This window comes from Triturus cristatus, chromosome 9 (assembly GCF_964204655.1).
Source record: "Triturus cristatus chromosome 9, aTriCri1.1, whole genome shotgun sequence".
NCBI lineage: Eukaryota > Metazoa > Chordata > Amphibia > Caudata > Salamandridae > Triturus > Triturus cristatus.
Genome location: NC_140592.1, coordinates 452584598 through 452607301, shown reverse-complemented (window position 1 = coordinate 452607301; position 22704 = coordinate 452584598). Strand labels below are relative to the sequence as shown.

Genomic DNA, 22704 nt, shown 5'->3' with positions numbered 1-22704 from the left:
AGACTCCTATAACTCGACGTACCCACCAAATGGTCTTCTCGCCTGCCTGGTTTTGCAGCAGTTCCTGCAACAAAGTCTGCCTCTTTAATGGTATTGAATCTACCTTTGCCACTCGATCTTCGTCTATGAATCGCCAGCTGCTACTACCTTTTAGTCTGATGTCCTCTTCTGCTTGGCTTACTGTTTTTGCTACTAGGTATCTGATCCCAACTAGACATGGCAGCTCAGACCTCTGTTACTTAAAACATTTGAAAATATCCCATTGTCTCAACAACATGGAGTACAAAGTATGGCTGCCATTTTGTGCAAATATTGTGATACATCACACAGAGGTTTGAGATTTCTCTCCAACTGACAACCACTGATACACCCAGGGAGCTTCTAGAGTCCAGACCCAAATCTTATACGTTTGGGTACAGTATTGGGAGCATTAGCACTTTTCTCAGGGACACTATGTTTCTAGGAAATGCTAAAAGAAGTAAAGTATAACAGGTTCCCATAAATATAAATACATGTCAAGTAAGTATTCCTTCTGATGTCTCCACTGACAGAAAGTAAACGATGTGCTAGAATGTCCTGAGAGTAGACAGATCACTCTTCACTCTTTGTTTAGATATGCAAGCTCATCCTACAAGGAGGCACATTGCACTCTAAAATAAGGCAAATCTGAACCAAGTGCTGGTGAAGGGGTTGCAGTCATTCAATGAAGATAGATTGATCCATTTATATAGAAATTGATTGGCCACCGGGCTTCTCATTCAATAGGGGACAGAAGTAAAAATTAAGACAAAGAAAAAACAATAAAGGCAAACAGATCACAGAGCATGATTAGCTGTTCATGTTCAGAAATATAACCTACAAAATTAACATTTTCTCCTACACATTAGGTTTGTGCCATAGCCCTGCTGTCAGAAAACACTTGCTTTTAAGGGTTGGACTTAGAGCCACTGACAAAGTGTCCCCTAGGATGCCACTTAATTTTATTCAAATCAACCAAGAATTAAATAGTTGGCTATTGGCTTTAGACAGAAGTTGATGCATGGGTGTTTTATTGTGGATGTGGGTTTTTGAAGTTAGGCACAGGAGGCTGGTTAACTTATACCTGACAAATGAGGGCATGGCCACGCAAGATGGCCAGCAGGACGCGCTTCTAAGGGGCTACCTGTCGACCCCAGCATCATCCTGCGGAATCCTACCATCTCCGGTGCCGTCGGCTCCTGAACAGCCAGCACAGTGGGCCCCTGCACAGGACATCGAGTATTTGGGGCTGAGGGCCTTCTCCGGCCAGGAAACTGTCGTTGTCCACTGCGGGCCTGGAGGTTGTGGCTGCCGCATGGCTAGGCCCCGGGACACGTCGAGGTCTGCGGGCTAGTTGAGGTAGTCGCGGTCTGAGATACTCTCGGCCAGACCCCCGGGGCTGCCCTGCACCTAGGACGGCCAGCAGGCTTTCCCTTTGGCATGCTCTTGCACGGAGGCCGCAGGCATGACCCGCGATGGATCAGAGTGCCAAGCCCTAGACAGGAAGGATCTCTTGGTGTCTCGAGGCGGCTGAGTCAGGCGGCTTTAGAGCGGACATGCCAGGCCCCGAGTGGGACATGCCGTGGCACATCTATGGGGGAATCATTTGAGCCGACCGGAAAGCTGCTCGGCGGCGTCGCACCTGGATGGCGGCATGCGCAGTCACCAAAATCAGATCCTGGGGCTACAGTAAGCGGCTGCGGTGCTTGGGACGATTGGCTTCGGTGCCATTTGCTGAGCAGAGGGCCCGCCGGCATACCTGTGGATGTGCGGCTGCAGAGCCTAGGGGTATGGGGGAATTTGGATGAACTCACCTGTTTGCCCACTATTGTGGGGCACCTCGCCATTGTGAACTTCACCTGGGCTTGAGGCAATGGTCTACCCCTTCTCTCGGATCCACTGGATTTGATTGCTGTTCTTTTCAGGGGCACAATACGCTTTAAGGCAAATGTGACTTTATTTTTATCCTGTATACTGGGGGAAGTACAGAGGATGTCTGCCATGTAGTAACATCCCCCTTCACCGCCACCTGTGTGCTGCGGGGGTTGACTAGCTGCCGCCTAAACATCATACCCCACTGTTAGCCTTGTGGTTAAAGGTGAGATAGTAGTGGCCCCCATGGCCTTTTCATGGGGAGAAATAAGCAGCACAGCCCCCACAGGGGAACACTATGAAGCAGTATACCACTTCGGCGACCACCTCACAGCGGCACACACAACAGACCTGTGACAGGGGTGATCAGGACGTGGAGCTGTCCGATGGGGAGCCATTGGGGGGGAACTATTCATGTATATTCAGGGCTCTAGGGTGGCCTTGACGGGAAAATTTAAAGTGTGGCGTACGAGGTGAATCTGCTTCGTAAGGCTCTTCGCAAGGTGTCTAATAAAGTTTGTGTTGCTGAGGGATCTATTGCTGAGCTCCAGACTTAGATGGCCTCACTAAGAAAACAGCTGGCTATGGTCACATTAAAGACCAGGGTCCTAGAGACATGAGCAGAGGATGTGGAGGGGAGATTCCACTGCAATAATATACGCCTTCTGGGGTTCCCAAAATGCTCTGAGGGGGGAGCCACTGGGGACTTCATTGAATTATAGATCTGTGTTACCCTGAAGCCATGTGGGCTGTCCCCCCTATTTGCAATTGAGAGGGTGCATCAAGCACTGATGGATCCTCCGAGGCCGGGGGGACCGCTGCAGGCCATAATAGCCCATATATTGAACAACAGAAACAGTGATTGTCTCCTTCGTGCATCCCGGGAGGAAAGCAATGCCTGATTGGATAACCACAGGATCTCTTGTTACCCCGACTACATCAATAAAGTGCAAGGGTCCCGGAAGACCTTCTTAGAGGTCAAGGCTAAGCTGAGAATGATAGGCCTCCACTACATGCTGATGTATCCTGCCAGACTGCAGGTGTCATCGGGGGGCTAAATCTAATTTCTTCGATACCACCGAGAATGTATAGAGGGGGCTGGAGTTTTGGGACAAGGTACCCAGGAAGAGGCCAAGCCCCTGGCGGTCCGGAGCCTGGAGTACCGGGGGCTTTCAGTCCTAACTGGAGGGCACGTGAGAAGCCTGCGCAGGGGAAGGCCCAGCCCCCAGCAGGGATAGCCAGACGAGGGTTGTTATCCAAGAAGTTGGTAGCATGGCATTAGTGTCCTCTGTGAATGTATCCGAACTGGAGGAGGATCTGCCTTCCCAGACGGCTGTCCTGGTGTTGCGTGACTCCGCAGTCTGACTTACTGTCATACTGTTCTCAACTAATTATCTTTTTTGATCTGTTTTTTTATTCTGGGGGGGGGGGGCGGTTGTCTACAATCTATACAGGGTGCATTTGAGACTCCGTCTAATTATTACGTTGTTTGTGCGTTGGGGCCTTTATGTGAAATTTTATCGGATGTGACATTGCATTGTGTATGGGATCTAACTGCTGCCTCTTCACGGCTAGTGGTGGGCAATGGTTGGGGATCAGGAGTTTAGGCTGTGCGTCCTGACAGAGGGATTCAAGCTGGATCTGTAGTGTGATCTGTTGTTGTTTCACTGTCTGTCCAGGGTGGGGGGAGTTGGTGATGCCAGATTGCTATGCTGTCATCCCGTTAGGAAGTGCATGTTTTTCATTACAGTGCAAATGAGGTGTCAGGTCACCAGTATTTCTCACTTAGGGTTTCCGAGATGGCTGATTATGGAGATCAGCTTTTGAAGCTGGGCACATAGTGACTCATGGCTGAGTGTATACATGTTGTTACATGGAATGCAGTATTGAGGGGTATGGGGTTTGGGCATAATGTTTGTGCTTGGGTGAGACGCCTTTACACTGAGCCCTCAATCTGCGTGAAGGTGGGAGGCGAGCTCTCGGAGGTGTGGTTGGTCTGCACAGGGATCACACAGATACGTCATCTTTTGCCACTCCTGTTTGCACTTGCAATCGAGCCCCTCGCTCTGCTACTATGTAGGGAACTGGAACCTTGGGGGATTCAGGTGGGTGGCTCCACACATGTTGTCTCACTATATGCAGATGATGCGCTGATTTATGTTCATTTTCCTGGTCGGTCGGTACCAATGTTGATACAGCTGCTGACGGCCTTTGGTGAGGTCTCTGGCCTCAGAGTCAATATTTGAAAGTCACTGTTAGTTGGGAAGCCCCTGGACCAGCTCCCAGATGCGGGGCTTCATTGGGAGACTGAGGGATTTTGGTATCTAGGCATATGCGTCACATACACTGAAGCAGCTCATCAGCACTTGAACCTTAACAAGGTTACGGGTGGTCTTGAACACTCAATTGTGTTTTGGAACAGACTACCCCTGCCAGTGATGGGTAGAGCGGCTTTTGCAAAAATGGTCTTTCACCCATACTGCCTCTACCTAGTTCAGAATTCTACGTTGCCGCTTGAGCCTTGGCTCTTTCACAAATGGACCGGTCGACACAGCAAGGTAGCTCTGTGAACACTTAACAGGGACATGGAAGATGGGGGGTTGGCTCTCCCAGATGTGCAATTTTCCTATTTCGCAGCACACTTGCAGCATGCCACAAGGTGGCTCACAGAGTCTAATAATTTGGAGAAAAGGCTGTTTAGAGATATGCTTGGAGATGACACTTTGGTGCATCTATTGATGTGGGGGGAGGTCGGAGCACCCAGTCCTTTATCTGGTGAAGACTACAGCTGCGATTTGGGAAAAGGTTATCCAAAAAGTACTTCGCAGGGCTCCCTTTGATAGGAAGCTGTGGCTTTGGGATCTCGCACCATTCCGGGCAATCTATGGGGATATGTCTATGGAACAATGTCGGGTGGCGGGCGACTTATACCCCAGCGAGCATTTTCTTAGTTTTCAAGAAGCACAAAACACATTTGGAGTGGGGGGAGGGTCATTTACTACTCTACACCAAGCTGGAATTTATGGCAAGAGAGGTGTGAAGTGACTTCCTGGCAGTGCTGCAACCCTTCGGGGTAATTGGAGGCTGCTTCAGTAGGGGAGGAGCGGCACCTAATTACATAATTCTACACAGCGCTCAGGGGGGACATGCTGAATAAACCTTATGCAGTACGATGGACTTGGGAGAGGGAACTGGAAGAGCCAATCACAAACGCTGACTGGGCAAGGGCATCTGAGCTGGTGCAAACTATATCTTGTAATAACAGGTTTAAGCTATTGCATTTCAACTTTCTACACCGCACCTATGTGACTCCCTGTCAACTGAATAGGACAGACCCCTCCAGGGTGTCTAAATGCCTGCACTGTGGAGAGGAGAGTGCTACCTTTTTACATCTAGCTTGGGACTGCACCAAGTTTCAGAACGTTTGGAATGTGGTGGTGCCAAGGATTGAAGAGGTCACCGGACTAGTGATTTCTTTGACCCTGAAAGCTTGTCTTTTGGGAGTGGTGGTGAGGTCTAGCGGGCATAAGATCCCCTAAAAACTCACTCAGCTTGCACTTCTTCTGGCTAAGCGTTGTGGGGCCATTGGGAGGTTACGAACTAGTGTGCTGCTGGCATCTCTGTGGCTGAGAGACCTGATTGAATAGAGGGTAGCTGAAGATCATCATATGCGGCTTTCCTGCACTGATGAGGGGGTGGTGGGAGAGATAATGGTTTGTGTCCTGCTGCTTGATAAGTTTAATGATGAGGGGGACTCGAGCAGATAATGGAGTATGATTTTCGCATGATCGGAGTATTATTCTATAAGCAATGTAGCAACCAAGTGTGTTATTGTTGTGTATATCATTAAGAAACTGGCTTGACATGTACAATCTTGCTTATCATTGGAAAATGCTGCAGTTTTATAATGTGGGGCCACTTTTATATGAGCTTGAAACTCTTGCACTGTATGTTTTGTTTTTTCTTATGTAAAAACCAATAAAACTGAAAAAAGAAGAATTTACACCTGACAAATTACAGTCCTTAGAAGATGCCTGGCAATGGTACCAAGTACTATATATATATGCCCACAAGCCGTAAGCACTAGTGTATTTACTTTGTGCATGTCATTTTTGACACGCTGAATCCCCATCTTTCGGCTAAGATATGGCAAACAAATGTTCACTGTACATTTTTCTTTATCTCACTCTTATTGAGTTAGCTGGCTTTTAAGAAACTCACCCATTTCTGTGAGGCTTGCAAAGCCCGTTGTGATTGGCACATGCTTGGGCGACTTCCCAAGGTTGGGGGCACTAGAAGACCATTGCTTGCTGCCTTCACTGAGTGACTTCAACCTAAAAAGATGAAAGAGATAAGCTAGTAAGCACACAAGCATAACCCCTATCACACCATAGGAAACAGATTGTTAAACTAGAGAAGGAAGGCTCCAGTCTTGATGTGAGCTGTGGCTGAGCTCCCGCAAACTCAAAACAATCTATGGGCCTAATGTACCACTCCCATTCGCAAACCAAGGATGTGCAATTTGCATACTTACCGTTTTACGAATGGGAATCCAATCTGCGATACGATCAATGAATATTAATTAGGAAGTCCACAATTTGAAACCCCTGTGGTTGGCTGCAAATACAGAGATAAAAACCTCAAGATCTCCCTTCCACCAGACCTCCATCCATTCACTTGCATTCCCAAATGGGAAACTTTAAATACAAGAATTGACAATGCCAATAGGTCTGGCTGTAAAGGAATGTTCTATGGTAATGTGGAGAAGTACAAGTAAATAGCATTGGAATGAATATGCATTTGTGTAGAAAAAAGAACTGTAAAAAATATTAGTGCATGTTAAAAGGTCAGGTGGAAGTTGCACTGTCCAGACAGGCCTAAAATCTATGTATGCTAATGACTGCATCCTCCAATCTGTGCGGCCGCAAGTAAAAAACAACATCAATTATTTAAGACACTTCAATAGCATTCCAATATCATGTGTGTGCCCCTGAAAGTCCAACTCAGGCATCTGTTTAAATAAACAAAAGGATCACAATTTTTTGGAGGGCAACCACTGTTTTGTGGGTGCACTCAACGTCTGCCCAACAAAAACATGTACTCCTGGCTCCCCAAATGTGGGAGGAGCCAAAGCCCCTATCTGGTTAATAATGCTTACATAATTGTCTGGCGACAGCTGCACTCTCAAGCCAGACCATAAAGAGCAGCGTCTTTATATTAAAGAGACTAGTGCTGCATTAAAAAAATGGCATCCTGTTTGGGAAAGCATCAGGGTGGTAGGCAGTGGTTCCACTCACCCTTGCCCCCTGAGGCTGCAGACAATTCCTAAAAGGGAATCTGTCCCATGTACGACTGTCACATGGCTGGCATTTACTGCCTTGGCTTACATTTTGATGTCTATACAAGTAAAAAAATTGGGAAAGGTGATTCAATCTTGTATATTTCCATTTTCAAATCTAAATCTAAATCTTCAAACACATTAAAATAAAAATCACTTAAAAAGTATTTGAGAGCTGATTAAATTATTTATAGATTCCTATTAAAGCAAACAAAGGGGTGTGTTGCTGTGTTAAAAAAAAACCAAAAGATACTGGGAAATTAATGCAAATTACTTTATCTACCAGCTTTGGATCTCCCAGAATAGCAAAAGGTAAAGATATAACTTCTCATGAGGATAGTGGCAATCGTGGTCCCAAAGGGCCAGTGTCTCCTTTACGAATCAGTTACGATTTCCGCCAATTCTGAGGTCGGTATCTGATCAATATTTGCGCCTGTAACAGCGGTCACAAATGACACTGCAAATAGAGAAAAAGGAATCCGTCTTTCGTGCACTCTCCTATTGATTGATAATTAATTGAAATTGTGTGCAATTCTGAAAGAGTTTTCAACCTCGTAAAAGGCCTTTGATATATTTTATAAAAGTGTTTCGTGGTCACAAAATCTGCATTTTTGCAAATCACAGGCTTTGCAAATGCTAAACACCTTTATACATGAGTCCTCTTTTTAACAATAAGGTTTCCTGGTAGCTAAGCTTAGAGATGCGTGGTTATGTGTCATAGGTATCCGGCGCTACAGAGAAAGTGCACAAAAATCATCCGTTCTCTAATAGGACGGTGCTGAAAGGCGTAGAGACACCACACACTCTACAGATGTAAGCCGGAGCTTAACAAAACTTCTTGCTGAAGCCTCAGCACACGTGACAAATATACGTGCTTAAGTAAATACACACATGAAATATGAGTACATAAGAAATATTTTCTTTTGAAAAAACAGAGTACAATCTCTTTCTTGTCTTCTTTATTGAGACGATTCCAGGTGAAGTGTCGAGATTACAGCCAACACGTGTTTCGTCGCATCGGGAGTATGAACCCGCGACTTCCTCAAGGCTGTACAAATAAACAGAAAAAATGCCACCTCATACCGTGAAAGTACATACAGTAAATGCAATCCACAGTAATCAACATACAGTTTGGTATCGTGATTCCAAACATAGTGACTAGTTGCGTGGTGGAAAGTTGTCTTTCCAAAAGATAAAAACCCAAAAGGGGAATGATGAGCAAAAAGTCTTGGAAGCAACCAAATATATGGAGAGAGAAAAAGGCCCGATCGTGAAACTACGTGGTTACTAAGTGAACTACTGATTGTGCTCATTATCGGTAACCATATCGCCGTCGTGGGATGAAAGTGCCATGTCATCGTTAAGAATAACGTGACTAAATGAATAACATCCAAAATACCGAGGTGGGTTGTTTACCTTTCTTGGTATTCGCGAAATCTCTGTTTACACAAGGGAATTAAAATAAAAAGAAAAGACATCAGATATAGATCAAACCGTCGTCTCGGTGAGCAAGTTTATGTGCTAAATCGAGGTTGAACCTACTTTGATTGTGGTTGTAATTCCGGCCCACAAGGGGTTCTGTATTCAGTACGTGGAAACGAGGAATAACACGGAAACAACAGGGAGGTGTTCGTGTACAAACACTTCTCTATGGAGATGAAAAAATAAAATGTCACGGTCCAGGTTTGTTGTGGCGTGTTTATGGTGATCAAAGATACCACATTTCATCAATAAAACTCTAAGTCTCTGTTTGTCATCCCGTGTCGACTAATCCTAAATTCTCATCGTACATTAATTGCAAATTAAGCAAGGCTAAAATACAAGCCATGGTCTATATATTGATGGGACCATATTGCCCCTGGTTTATTCAGGTACCATTATAAATATTATTTTATATACCTTTATAATATCGTGAAATACGTTCTTGATTGTGGCTAAAAAAAACACTCACAATGTCCCAAATGCGGCATGTAAACAAACCAATTCGTGGAAACATTGTATCGTTTCCAACACAGAAATCAGTCCTCGGGTCTCAGTAAGCATATTTATCCTACCTGTCGTCTTTTCCAAATATCGTGCCCTCGTTCCTACACGAATCTTCTAGGTGCGAGACGTAGGTCCGCCGAGTGTGGCAACCCGTCCTCCGTGTGCTAGTGTCACGTGACAGGAAGCTAAACCGGGAATATATCCAGGTTTACGTGTTTAGCACGTTCGTCAGAAAGACTGACAAGGTAAAAAGACTACATGTAAATACACCGTTTTGCATCCCACGAGTAGGGACCCAAACTGGTTACTATCAATCCCTACGTTCATATCTTAATCCAGTAGGACATTGGTCCCTGTGTCATCAGTGATTGACACATAGGCTACTATGGGAATTCTATTAGATAAATAAAATTCCGATCCAATGAGGTGTCAGAGATCATTCTCCTTCAATCAGAGCTTCGATATGACCGTAAGTATGTACCTCAAGAGATCTCTATTGACAATCTGTGAGGCCTGTCGTTGCCTAAAAAATAGCGGGAATTCGAATCATAGTTGATCCTAAGGTCAATTGCGAACGTGATGTGTGCACGAGTAGGCTGGTTTCCTGGTAGCTTGGCACAAACAGCAAGGCCTTCCTCAGACAAAGTTGCATGTGGTAAATGAACAGCAACACCAAAAACATATTACAGTTAAGAAATAAACAAGATGAAATTTTTAAACTAATTTCAATACAAAAGCAAACTTTAATTATTAGAGTGACACAGAAATGAGGTAAAGATGACGTAAAGGATCAGGAGTTATTAAAACAAATTGGGGTGCTTTTTCAACTACTAAAAATCAGATATTCAAAGCAAAGCATGACACACCTCTCCTCGGTCCTTCAACTGGTATATGGTAGTTTTGAGGACACAGAAGGTAGCCTTCTGTATTATCTGTTTCACTTAGATTCCTTACTGGAAAGTAGCTGAGCAGAAATTCGCATTGGAGTCCCTAGGATGTGATCTGGGAGACCCTCTCAACAAAATAAACTAAAATTCCCACGCCATCTTGGTCCAGGTTTTATAACACAGTCACACATTTCCTGCTTCAGCTAGCCACTTTTTGTCAACATCTATCCCAGAATTCAGTGTGTTCTAGACATCACTGAGATTTCTCACTCTGTCGAAGCACCTTGCAAAGCCAGCTCACACAAGCCCAAGAGCATTAATCCTTTTGAGCACATCTGATCCCACCACAGTTGAGATCGACTCCTCTTTGCCAGGGACTCCCCCCTTCATTTAAAGCAGCCAAGGGCCATGAGTCTTCAATGACCGGCTACTGTGACAGAAAAAGCTTAGTCAGGGATTGGATTGTTTTCATCAGTGTTATAAGGCTTCCTCTCTTGGAGGAAGTGTGAATCAGCACAGACAGGTGATCCTAAAGCTAAAGACAGAAATGTGACTAGATTATAAATATTACTTTAGTAGCAAATGCAATAAAAATCCATTGTGTCTGATGAATTTGTTTTTTAATTTAGTAGACATGTGCTGTGAGAATGCGATTTCTACTCATTTCCCAACTGGAGTTAGCAAAAGCTAGGTTTTAGCACAATATATTCTGCAGAAGGTGCCTGTAGTCAGTCACTCATTTATAATGTGGGGATTTTCAAGTTATAATTTTAAAAGTAATTATGTGCACTAAGTAACTAGGCTTAACTTTTAAAAAGGCACAAGAGGATTTGCAATTTAAATGTGATAACAAGTGTGTCTTTATTTAAAAACCCAGACATATCCTGGGTTGTAACATGGCTTTTCAAGTGCTAATGGTTCAAGGTTTTCTCCTAATATAAGTAGAGAAAATCTTTCTCTGCAGACTCACATTAGGATTTTTGACATTTAGGTAGCTGATACCATTCTGCATACCTTACAGCTAAGTAACAAAAATGTCACTTGTGCCAATTACATGGTAGAAAAACTTTTCTATATCTTAGAAAAGGTTACATGCAGTTGGGAGCTGTTTAGCCTGTTGCAACTTCTCAGAGGGGTAAACACAAGCAATTCAGTGCCCAAAAATAATTTAGTGGACACAAGGTGAATGGATGGATTTCCTACACAAATATCCTACCAGTCTCCTCTCCTGACTATTGGGTATCACCTTCCCCATTTGAATGTGACCATACACCCACCAGTTGCAAAGTGCCAGGACACATTTTCTCCGTCACTCAAAAGGTGCTTATTTCAGAGTGAGTACAACCATATTTATTTAATTTGTGTTTAATTTATTTTAGGAATCTGCTTTCTGCACACAGTTAAGTTGATTGCGTCTCGGAGCACTCTTCTTGTTCTCTCGTCTTTCAGACTCGAAAGGTGTTCTGCACAACTTAGATCGTGTGCGTAGCTGGACAGTGGTGGACTAAACATTAAAATAGGTGTTGGATCTACTGCAGTAGGGCAGAATATGATCAGGAATGCATTTTTATTTTCAGAGTGTGAGTGTCTGGGTGGAGAAGCATCTGTGTGTGTATTCAGAGTGAGGGGGATCTATGTGTTACAGAGAACAGCTGAACAGAGAGAAATGTCTGGTTCCTTAAGGGAGATTTTATTGCCGGTGGGAGAGGCTTGGCAGTATATTGGCTTGGCAGTATATTGGCTGGGCAGTATATTGCCACATGTTTGCCACCATCAAAATGAGAAAAGGACCAGGATGATCTGACTCAGATATAGCTTCATTTTCCCATTTGAGCAGTGGAGACTCCTGAAGTAGCAAAAATGATGCAACTAGGTCAATTTTTACCGAAATGCAAAACTTGTGGCCCATGGGACTGAGGGATGACTGGTTAAAACAAGACTAGTAAAAGCATCTCGTAATCAGCAACCTCAATTCAGTGAATCCATTCATCCTAGCATCCGCTGTACTGTTTGATGAATGCAAAAAGAACAATTGATGGACAGAATGCAGAACAATGTCATACATTCACCCCAGTACAGAGATCTGGGCCTAAATCCATTGTTTTTTTGCTCACCATGCCATTCCAGTTTGGACCAAGCCATATGCAAATCAGTCTTAACCCTGTGCCAAATGGGAACAGTCCAGCCCGAACTGCCAAACCAGATCCTCCCTGGACTGGAAACAAGCATCCTAGGACCGGTTTCGGGCTTCCAGCCCTCATCAGCCAGGATAGCTTGACTCCAGTGGAATGAAGAGCACGAGACCCACGTCTGGGCATACCCGTCCCACTCGGGGTGACAGATGTAAAAATATTTTCACAATCACAGACATCAGCCTTCTTGACAAGAAGTGAGAAGTTTAACGACTAAGGCGCTTCAGACTAGTAACGGACCAATAATGCATCAACTTTGGAAAAGCCAAACTTTCCATCAGCTACACCTTTGGGAGGAACACTGACCACAAGTTTATGATGGATGGTGCAAAGCAATGGTAAAGGAATAAACAAAGCGTGAGTGGACACTGATCTGCAAAGCTTTATTAATAATATCTTAAAGGCTGATGCATGTCTATCTCCTATTTTTTTAGGGGGAAATGTGGCACATTTGGCTCTTTTTAAAAGTTATTTACAGGTAGTGTCAGTACCACTTAAAATGAGTTACAGTGTTTTCTGTTCACAACATAATCCCTATGAAACATTTTTGTGTTTGAATCAGCAAATGTGGAAAAATGGAAAGCGGAGATAATTCAATTTCTTCCTTCATGGGCAGTGTCCGTGCACAATGTTCCCATTTTTTACCAGTCTTCTCCTGAAGCTGGGGTACTAGGCCTTGATGTTTTGAGTTCTTTTTTATTTTCTCTTTACATTTAGTCATAAGATTTGCGTCTCAAGTTCATACAAATCTTCTTAATGTTGGATCTAGGTCCTGAAGTCTTGATTTCTTATTGGTCTTCTCTGAAGCAGGAGTACAGAGCCCCAATATCTCAAGTTCTTACCTGTTTTTTCCTGAAGGTTGGAGCTATGCCCACATTTCCCGAGTTTTTATCAGTCTTCTCTGAAGACAGTGTCCAAGGCCCAGACATCCCAAGTTCTGACCTGTTTTTCCTTAAGGCTAGAAGATTGAAAGTAGGCCAGACACACCACGTTCTTACCTTTTCTCTCAAAGAATACAGTTAGACCCTGGTACCCAGTGTTCTGTTCTTACCAATCTTCTCCACCAGGATGGAGCTAGCCCTACGATGACTGAGTTCACCCTGTATTTGTAGGTTGAGCCAGGGCAGTGCATGCGCTGCTCTGCGAGGCATGCTGTTGCTGGATATGGGCTTTAAGCCCATCTTTTCTATTGGCTTCCTCTTACTGTCATTTGTAAATGACCGCTTGTGAATGGTCAATCGGCTCAGTTGTACCTCCTTTTGGACTTTCGTATCCTCCCATGAGGACTGCCCCTGTTATATGTGCTTTTTACACTTCACGTTATTTCCCAAAATTCTAGCGCACTCTTTTTTACGCTGTTGTGCCTCTGTTTATGTTCCTGCCATGAAACCTATGTGGCCCCTTCATTTTTTTGTGCCAGCTGTGCCGCTCTTAATCTCCTTGCGCTCTTCCCAACACTACCTCACTCCTCCCACAACAATGCATTCCCACTCCAAAACCCATCAGAGGTCGCTGCTTATTGCTTGCGTTCGCTCTCTCTTCAAGCCTGCCTTTTCTTTCAACCTTAATGTCTCTAAACTCTCCCGACCTCTATGCTCCCTCTCTCTGTCCAGGCTGGGCTCAGGCCCTCTCTTCCACTAATCTCCTGCTGCACCACCCTCAGTTTTCCCTCGCCTTTTCCAATCTGAAACAGTACCACCGATTTGTTTCCATTGTTTATTTAATTTTATTTGTTCTGAGGACATAATTTTGGTACACACGGGGAACAGCCGACGTCCAGACTCGAACAAGGTGGTTCCCCAGTGCTGAAGACAACAGCTCTGTATATGACGCCCCAAACACTCAAATGTATAGCTGACACAGAACCACCAGCAATATGGCTGCACTAGAATGCTGCTACGGGGAAGTGACGCACGAAAACAGCGACAGAAGATGAAAGCGTAGTTCGGGCGATCGGTTCGCTACTGCTAGCCCATGTCCAGCAAGCAGATTTGTCTATGGAGGGAAAAAAGCGGTGCGGGGTGAACATACACAGCAGCCCAGGAGAGGCGAGTCCAACCTGCCCCTGCTTTCCTGTTCACTGCTTCCAAGTTACTATTTGTCCCTGTAGTCAGTGGTCACTGTCCCTCTTTCTTCCACCATCTGTTTCAGGTCCCCTTTTTACCTGCCTAGCTGATTGTTTTATAAAGTCGCCTATCTCAAATGGGTCCAATGGGACCATACTGACGTTTGCCTGTATTTGGGTGGCATTCCATACCTAGTTTTGTTTTCAGGATTTCAGGTATGTTCGACATGGAAGGCTTGTTGACAAGTGATCAATTTACACAGTAGTTTTAATTGGTGACATTTAAGGGTGTGATATCGGTATTTACATAGAGCCGTCTTCCGTTGCAAGGACCGAAGAGTTTTACAGTTAGACAAGTAAGTGTCTATTGCTTTTGACGTGCATGGTAGCAAATGTGTTGGTTGTGGTATTGCTTCTTAAGTGATGCCTTGGTGTCAGGCATAAGGGTTGGACGTTGCACCAATGGTGTCGTGGAAGAGTTGTTTCAGTGCAGAGTTGCGTGATGAATATCGAGAAGGAGCATACGGGATAATCACAGCCTGCAGACCAGTGTGTTCTGGCGACTTCCACCCAGTTGCTGTCATGTTCAGGAAAAATCCTGGTCTTTATGATTCTTGGAAAAACCGCATTTGCTATTTGTGCTTATTTTCGTTCTGAGCTTACAGACATGAATGGAGAATGATCCTCTCCAAGATTGAGTTTCATTTATTTTATTAAAAATTTTTTTTTTTAAACGAGTGACCAGTAGTGTAGCTTGTCTGTATCTAAGGTTTCTCATTTGGTAGTAGAGCCTGAGTGTTAATTGTAGAAAGACGGGTAATGTCCCATGGGTCACCCGATATGCGATGCAGAGTACTATAAATTAGATACTTCTAGCCAAGAGGAGACAGTCAGAAAAAGTCAGTAGAGATTATTTAGTTGTCATTAAAGCTACACTTTATTTTAAAATGTAGCTACCAAAAGGGGACACACAAAAAACATACTGAATATTTAGTTTTTTAAACACACCTTTGACCCCCGCCCCAAGCTCAATAACTCTGTCCTATAGGATGCAGCACCACAGTTCCCATCTTTTTTTTTTAATGCACTTCAACCGCTGCCCAGATCTATCCACTCCTCTCCCCGCACCAATGTTTTCTCTCTCTCCTGACAAATGTTCAAGGTCTCAATATCTCCACATGCCTAGCAACCTCTTGGTTTTTCACATTTCCTCGCTTCGAGGTGTTCACTCGCCCTCTCAAGTGCCCAAAGTTTGTCAATCTATCTCCACATTTTTTCCGTTCTCTCCATCTCTCTACTTCAGGGACTCGTAGTGTTTTTGTCACCCAGTGTCAGTCATTCCTATGTTCCTTTTCCACTGCACACCCTGCCACATAATTCTACTACACAAATCCACTCCACAGCACACACAGTTTCACAACTAACAATTCCGATAACAATAACATAATTCCATTCCACACCACATCCATTCACTCCACTCCAAACCAACACGCATGGGTAAAAGACACTGTAATTTACAACGTCAATAGCTCAAAAATGCAAAACCTATTGCAATGAAAATGCTTGTTTAAGACGGACTTCTGTCCAAGGTCATGATCAGCCCACATGTCCCAAGCTTATACCCCGCTTCTGTTAAAAAGTAAAAGTAGGGCTGATGTCCTAAGTTCATATTTGTCTTATCCTCCAATTTTTTACATCTGAAGAGCAGGTTCACATCCCTTTAACCAGTGTTGAAGCCTGTATTCTCCTCCAATTCTGAAAGAAGAAGGGGAAGAGCAAGTCCACGACTTTCTGGTTTTCTCAAATGTGTGCTGATGGAAAGTAAAGAAAAAACATAATATCCCGAGCCCCTTGGCTGGCTTACCCTTGAATTCTCTTATCCAGATACTGAGTACTTACCTGCCTTTTCTTATGTTTTCTCCTTCTGAAAGGTAAAGTTGGACCATAATATCCCGAATTTTTACCCTTTTTCTGCTGAAATTTGAAGCTAAACCATGATATAACAAGTTATTACCTGTCTTCTCCTCCAATTCTCTCCTTCTGCAGGGTCGAGCTAGGCCCCCAGGTTCGCCCTTTTTTCTTGTTCCCAACCAGCTCCTCTTTCTTGATAACTGCGCTGCGGCCCCAGGTCTTACTGCCATCCACGGGTGTCACTGAAAGTACCAAGAGAGCAACATCAATTAGCCATTACTGCCAAGACCTGCCACACCACTTAGCATGCTGGTTACAATGAATGGTCAAACGCCTCTATTTAAGTTAATCGTTCTTTTAAAAGTGTAAACACTTTAATGATGGTGAAAAGTAAATGAAATAAATGTATTATAGAGTTCCATTGCCAAGATTCCTGCTTGCATGTTGTTTTTAATACAAAGGGATTTATTTTGGATCTTTCCCCTATGCCATGGGTGGGATTACCTATGTTAATAACACTATATTTAAATTTTTCAGGAAACTGGTATTTTAGTAAACAAATGAGTATGCTTGGAATTTCCAATTAATTAACGGTGATGTGCTCGTGTTAGTACATCTCTGGCAATTATTTTAGATGTTGTGATATTTTGCAATTATGGTATTTGTGTGTTTCAATTTACAGTTGGATAATTAACACCTGACGAAGGTCTTCAGCCGGAATGCATTGAAACATGATATTACTATATGCTGTTTACAGGAACTTGATGAACAATGATTTATTTGGCTGGGATCTTCAGTTGAACACTACTTAGCACTGGATGGATGGGATACTAATTGGTTAAATAAAAAAAAGGTTTAAAAAATCTTTATAATGAAATTCCTGTAAATTGAATTAATGTTTGAAAAGAAAAATTAAACAAATGAATGTAATAGTGGTGCCAAACTTGATGCTCTGGTTTTCCCAGCCTGCTTTTTGAAACACTGTATATTTACTCAGACCAGGAGGCACACACGCTTGTCAACTTTTTAAATTAACTTTAAAGTTTTAGTAACATGCAAGGTGTACATTGGTGTGCGCTTGAAGAAGGGCTGCTCCTTGTTTCGAATTTGATAAATTAGTGGGGTTCTCTCACTTTTCACCATGAACAAGCAATGGAGGAAAGGCATATCTGCTAAGTAGGTTTGAGGGCCAGTCCTCACGTGACACTCAAAGTTTCCTAGTAACCGGGTAAACCTAAGCTCTCTTTCCATGATCAGGAGGGCATTCCTAGCTCTGCAACTTGCAAACTTTGAGGAGAATAATTCCTGAAGAGGCTACGTACAAAGGATAAAGGGCCTCATGTACAAAGGTGATTTGTCTTTGCAAAGCTTGTAATTTGGAAAATGGAACGTTTACACATGTAAAACACCTTCTTACAATGTATCAAATAACATTTGCAGTTTGGTAAAAGTACTTTTGTGACCCATAAGATTAGGCAGGAAAAGAGAAACACTCTCCTATATGGGAGCCACAGTGCAATGTATCAATATTTGCAACGACAACTGTTGTTGCAATAAATCAATCACACACTGACATCCAAGTCGGGGTGGTGTCAGATTCACAAAGAGGAAGCCATCCCAGAAGTATTTCCAAATGGAAAGCATTTTTTTGTTCTAAGGCAGCATGTCCCTTTAATGGACAAAGGCTGCTTCTTTAAAATAAAAAATGTATGCCATTCCTTGCAGGTCTCTAGCCCTAAATTTGCAGCCATTCACAGGGGGTTCCAATTGCGACTTGTTTAATTGATATTCATTAGGCAGGTAATTTTCTGACCCAGCCGGAATGGCCATTTTATGGTGATGCCAATCAGGGCTGGACTGGGACAGCAACCAGCCCTGGCAGATTGCTGCTAGACCGGCCCTAAGCGTGGGGGAGGGAGGGTTGCTAGCAATAAGCACTGCTCCCGCTTTTGTTACACTGCTGCAAAACCGTCCCCATGGGCACAAAACTGGCCCGGCCCCCACTTCCCCGGCCCACTGGGGAAATGCCCGGTTCCCACTAGGGCCAGTCGGCCCTGATGCCAATTAGTACAAAGGTCGCATTGCAAAATGGCAGCTACAGTGTCAAAATCCACGCACTATTTGCACCCACTCTTTATGACATGCCTGTACGCACATGAGGTCCAAAATGAGGAACTAAGTTTTATTTAGTAGAAGGGAAAATGAAGAGATCAGTAGTGACACAATGTGTGTAAGAGGCATTATTTAATGTTCAATGATCTCTATCCAGCCGTCAGAGGCTAAGGGTGAGAAGAGGGCGTTAGCGAACATGATCAAACTTACTACAGTGACCACGTAAACTAAGCATGTCATTTTGAAGAATTTGGCAATGTCTTCACAGGATGCTAATTGCAGCAAAGTGTTTAGCATATGACCAATATTTGCATATGAAAGTGAAAGGAACATACAGGGCATGTCAATTAAAGCGGCCATAGTAAGTGTCATAGGTACATATGGATATTGGAGCGCACTTTTAAAAACAAATGTTTCCTTACCTTACCTTTACACAGTGAAATAGTTTAACAAAGGGCTATATGATTTAGTTTCAGCTTTTAGGCGGGATTATTCACATTAAACTGTTTGCTAGTTTTTAAAGTGACTACACGGTATATTTACTAAAATTCTAACATACAAAGTGCATGTTGGTGAAACAACACCCCAAGATAAAAAAACATTTGGGAGTACAAAAAAAAATGTTTTATTAGACAAAAAATAAAGTGTCACTAGAAGCCATTTTGCAGCAAACAGCCAGAAGCAGAATAACGCTACACAATAAAGGAAATATTCAATGGGAGGGGAGAGATAGGTAAGACTCAATGAAAGGGAAGGATTTGGATAGTGGAATTAAACAATGGGAATCCACAAGGGATAAATGAGAAACTGAACGTGGGGTATTTTTAAGAAGTGTAGTGTAACAGATGTTACCACTACTTACTTTTAGCAAATTACTTTTTCTTTCTGCTTAAGCACTCCACAAGTGATATGTTTTCCAACTGTCTCCATTGTGTAATTTTCCCCCCCCTCCTGCTTCTTGTTGTTCTCTCTGGACGGTCTGCTTCTCTCTCATCCGTGTGCTTCTCACCCTCATCCCTGGGGTCTGTGTTGCTCTCACTTGCTAGTGTGTTTCCATGGACGTCTCTCCCTCTTTTGCTTCTTTCTCTCCCCCTTTTCATGTGCTGTTTTCCCCCATCCTCCTCAGTTAATCCACAAGCCTCCCCCCCCGCAGAACATTTGCAGAGCTTAATCGGTGCTTTCACATTGAAAAATATTTTCATTTCTTTATTTACTGATCAAAGTGGCATCCACCATCTTGGATTGATAAATGAAAAATTAAAGCATGTAGCACCTGCATCATTCCTCTGACGTGCAGATGCATTCTGGTGAATGATGAGACTGTCATCACTCACGCCTTTTTATTTTCATTTTGAAAATGCTTCTTAGCACCCCAAAAACTATTGACAAAGCATATAGGCCCCGAATGTTGGCTTTGCCGATGCTTGCTGATTGGTGTATTTGTGCGTGAGATAATCTCTTGAGAGAAGTTGTAAGCCCAAAATGTGAGCACTTGTGTTTGCTCAACACCAGTGAATTTGAACTGAATAAAAGAAAAAATATTCAACAAAAATAGAGAAAAGTTACAAGGCTAATTTTTAATAACAACTGTGTTCCAATAGAGGGTAATCATACATTTAAAAAAATGATTAAATAAATGAACGAGGAGCTTGGAGTGTTTCACTTTCACACTAGCAGGAGTTAAAAAGAAGTGAAGTGTTGTTTTACATTTAATTTGGATTTAAGATCAACTTCCCAAGTGGTGAATCATGCAAGCATTACATTTCGTTAAACCTTTTCAAATGTCAGTGCAGAGATCAGTATTTTGCATCACTAGCTCTGTGCCAATACCAATGCAAGCCCCCTTCAGAAAACAGCCCTGGGACGAAAGTTTGGAGACCCCTCCCCATCCAGCAATCCCACATAGGTGATTTGCTAAGTACTTCCCATGCACTGCTCCACTAGGGGACTTTGAAATCTGGATTCTGACACAGCAGCGGCTCCTCCGCTATGGCGGAGGAGCGCCTCTCCCTCTCACCCCCCCCCAGCAGCCAAAAAATGAAAAATAAAATGATAATAAACCTGTGTTTATTATCGTTTTATTTTTCTTCATATTGTCATGTTTAGGAGGCGGGCCATTGGGATGACAGGCAGAGGGGGGAGTGGTAGGTGCACTGACAGCTTGGCCAGCTGTCTTAGGACAGCCAAACCATCATGCGCACTGAAGCTTTCGCCAACCTGAGCTGAGTTGCCGGGTTGGAGACAGCACGCACAGACTCCCTATCTACTTGGGAGTGCAAATTCAGAGCGCACCGGCCAATCTCGACGCTGCTGTCAGGATGAGAGCAGCGTCAGGATGGGCAACAGGGGATTCTGGGAGCCTACAGTGCATGGAGCCAGAGAGGAGCGTCGGAGGGGCAGGTATGTTCCTTTTTATTTTTGTTTGCTTGCAAGGACACCGGCCGCTCCTGCTCTGACAGCTCTAGCGGGACAGCTCTAGTGGTATCAACAGCTGCAAAGACAATGCAATGATGGCCCAAGTAGAATGTGTGTCCGGGTAGGCCAACCCAACCTGGTACTGCCCTGTCAAATCTCTCACCGGTGAGTGTCCTAATGTATCATCACAGAAGTGAAACACTGCAATGCCAAGGCGCTCCAGAAGGATTTTCCCACAATACTTCAACCCGGAGGATGCAAGGCCTAGGCCCACAGCACCCTACTTGGTGGCTCATCAGCAGCTACAACCCGAGTCACACATTCTCAGTTCAAAACATTAGTCACTCTCTGTAGGCACACAATCAATTTTTCACCCGGAAGGAATTGCTAGGCTGTGCCTCTGCACAGCCCTGATTTCTCCTGTCACTAAGCAATTAAGATGTCCCTCCTTCCATGGGCACACTAATTGTGGCCCTGCCTGGAGGGCCTTCGAGTACACGAGACTCTTAAGTGCAGGCATAGGCATGAAACATGGTCCCAAGGCAAACACAAGGAGATGATAGACAGAGTGCTGAAACTTTTCAGACACTCACCCCCAGTCACAGATCTGGGTTGAATCCATCATCATTCTTTAGCTCACTTCGCCACCTCATTTCAGACCCAGCTATATGCAGATCAGTCTTGACCCTGTGCCTCATGGGAACAGTCCAGCCTGAAACATGGTCTCACACACCACAACTGCATACGAAACTGTCAAGAATAATTCCTTACAACTAGACAAGGGTTCACTTTCTTCCAGACCTTTTAAGAATCAAAAGAACCTTAAGTTGCATAATATTTTACTGATAAAGTAGTAACAAAATACCTTCAGGAAAACAAAGTTAACGAATAAACAAAAAAGCCAGTTAACCGGAGAGGAGAAATAAACATTTCACCATCTAGCTGAAGCACCTCTACCTTTACAGATGGATTTGCTGCAGGTTCTCATCAGTGCAGTTTATTTCAGAATATGCTATGTACTAGGACATATCAAATTACGGGCAGAAGAAAAAGGACATGAAAATATGAAACCAAACGTTTTGCTCTTTTACATTATTTTGTACTATATTATATTTTTTGTAGCTAGTGCTTTGGATAAAAATGCTTTATAAATTCAATAAATGAATCAATAAACTGCCCAGTATAAATTGGGTCTCGATTTTTTAGTCTTCAGGCATTTTAACAAATGGAGAAACACAAGAACCCACATTTGAGAAATAAAATGTTTCACCAGAATAATTTACTGGAATCACACATTTGAAAGTGTTTGTGTTACATTTTTTTATGCCTGGCTTTAGCCACTGGCCTGTTGTCTCATTCACATTATTATTTGCCTACAACAGCATAAGGGAATGGGTCAGTACACTTCAGCCATTGGCTAACTTCACCGAGAATGACGGCATTCTCCCTTTCACAAAGAGCACACCCAAACACAAAGAAGTTCCCATCAGTGCCAGGGAATAGATATAAAAATATTTCTGCTTTTAGCTATTTCTTTTTTTATTACCAATGGTCCAGAAGTTCCCCCAATAATAATGTTCACACAAACAATGACAAAATGAAACAACCACTGACAAAATCAAAAGGCTGGCAGACAAAACGTCAGGCCTATTGGCTTTGGTAATGTTTGTTTATAAAGTGCAGCTCTGTGTTACCATAGTGCAGCTCTGCGGTCTTCATGTACTCGCCATTTCTCCACCTATGCCACACTCACAACACACCCTACCTACCAGACACAACAGTAGCGTAAAGCTTGAGTGTTCTGTTGCTCACTGCACTTTGCTTCATCCAATGTCAAAAGCACCACTCTGGGAATTATGCTGGACACCTGACCACTTCCTACGTAGACTGTACTACAATGCTTCAGAC

General features: G+C 43.5%; 1 protein-coding gene across 1 annotated transcript in view; it reads right to left on the bottom strand.

Moving 5' to 3' along the window:
• Positions 1-22704, bottom strand: part of MAP3K10 (mitogen-activated protein kinase kinase kinase 10) — a 222796-nt gene that overhangs the window by 26863 nt on the left and 173229 nt on the right. Inside the window, exons 7-8 of the mRNA XM_085625342.1 lie at positions 16373-16511; positions 6112-6224 (exon numbers count right to left, since the gene is read on the bottom strand). Of these exons, the coding sequence (XP_085481468.1) occupies positions 6112-6224; positions 16373-16511 (252 nt within the window). The remainder of the gene's footprint in view (positions 1-6111; positions 6225-16372; positions 16512-22704) is intronic.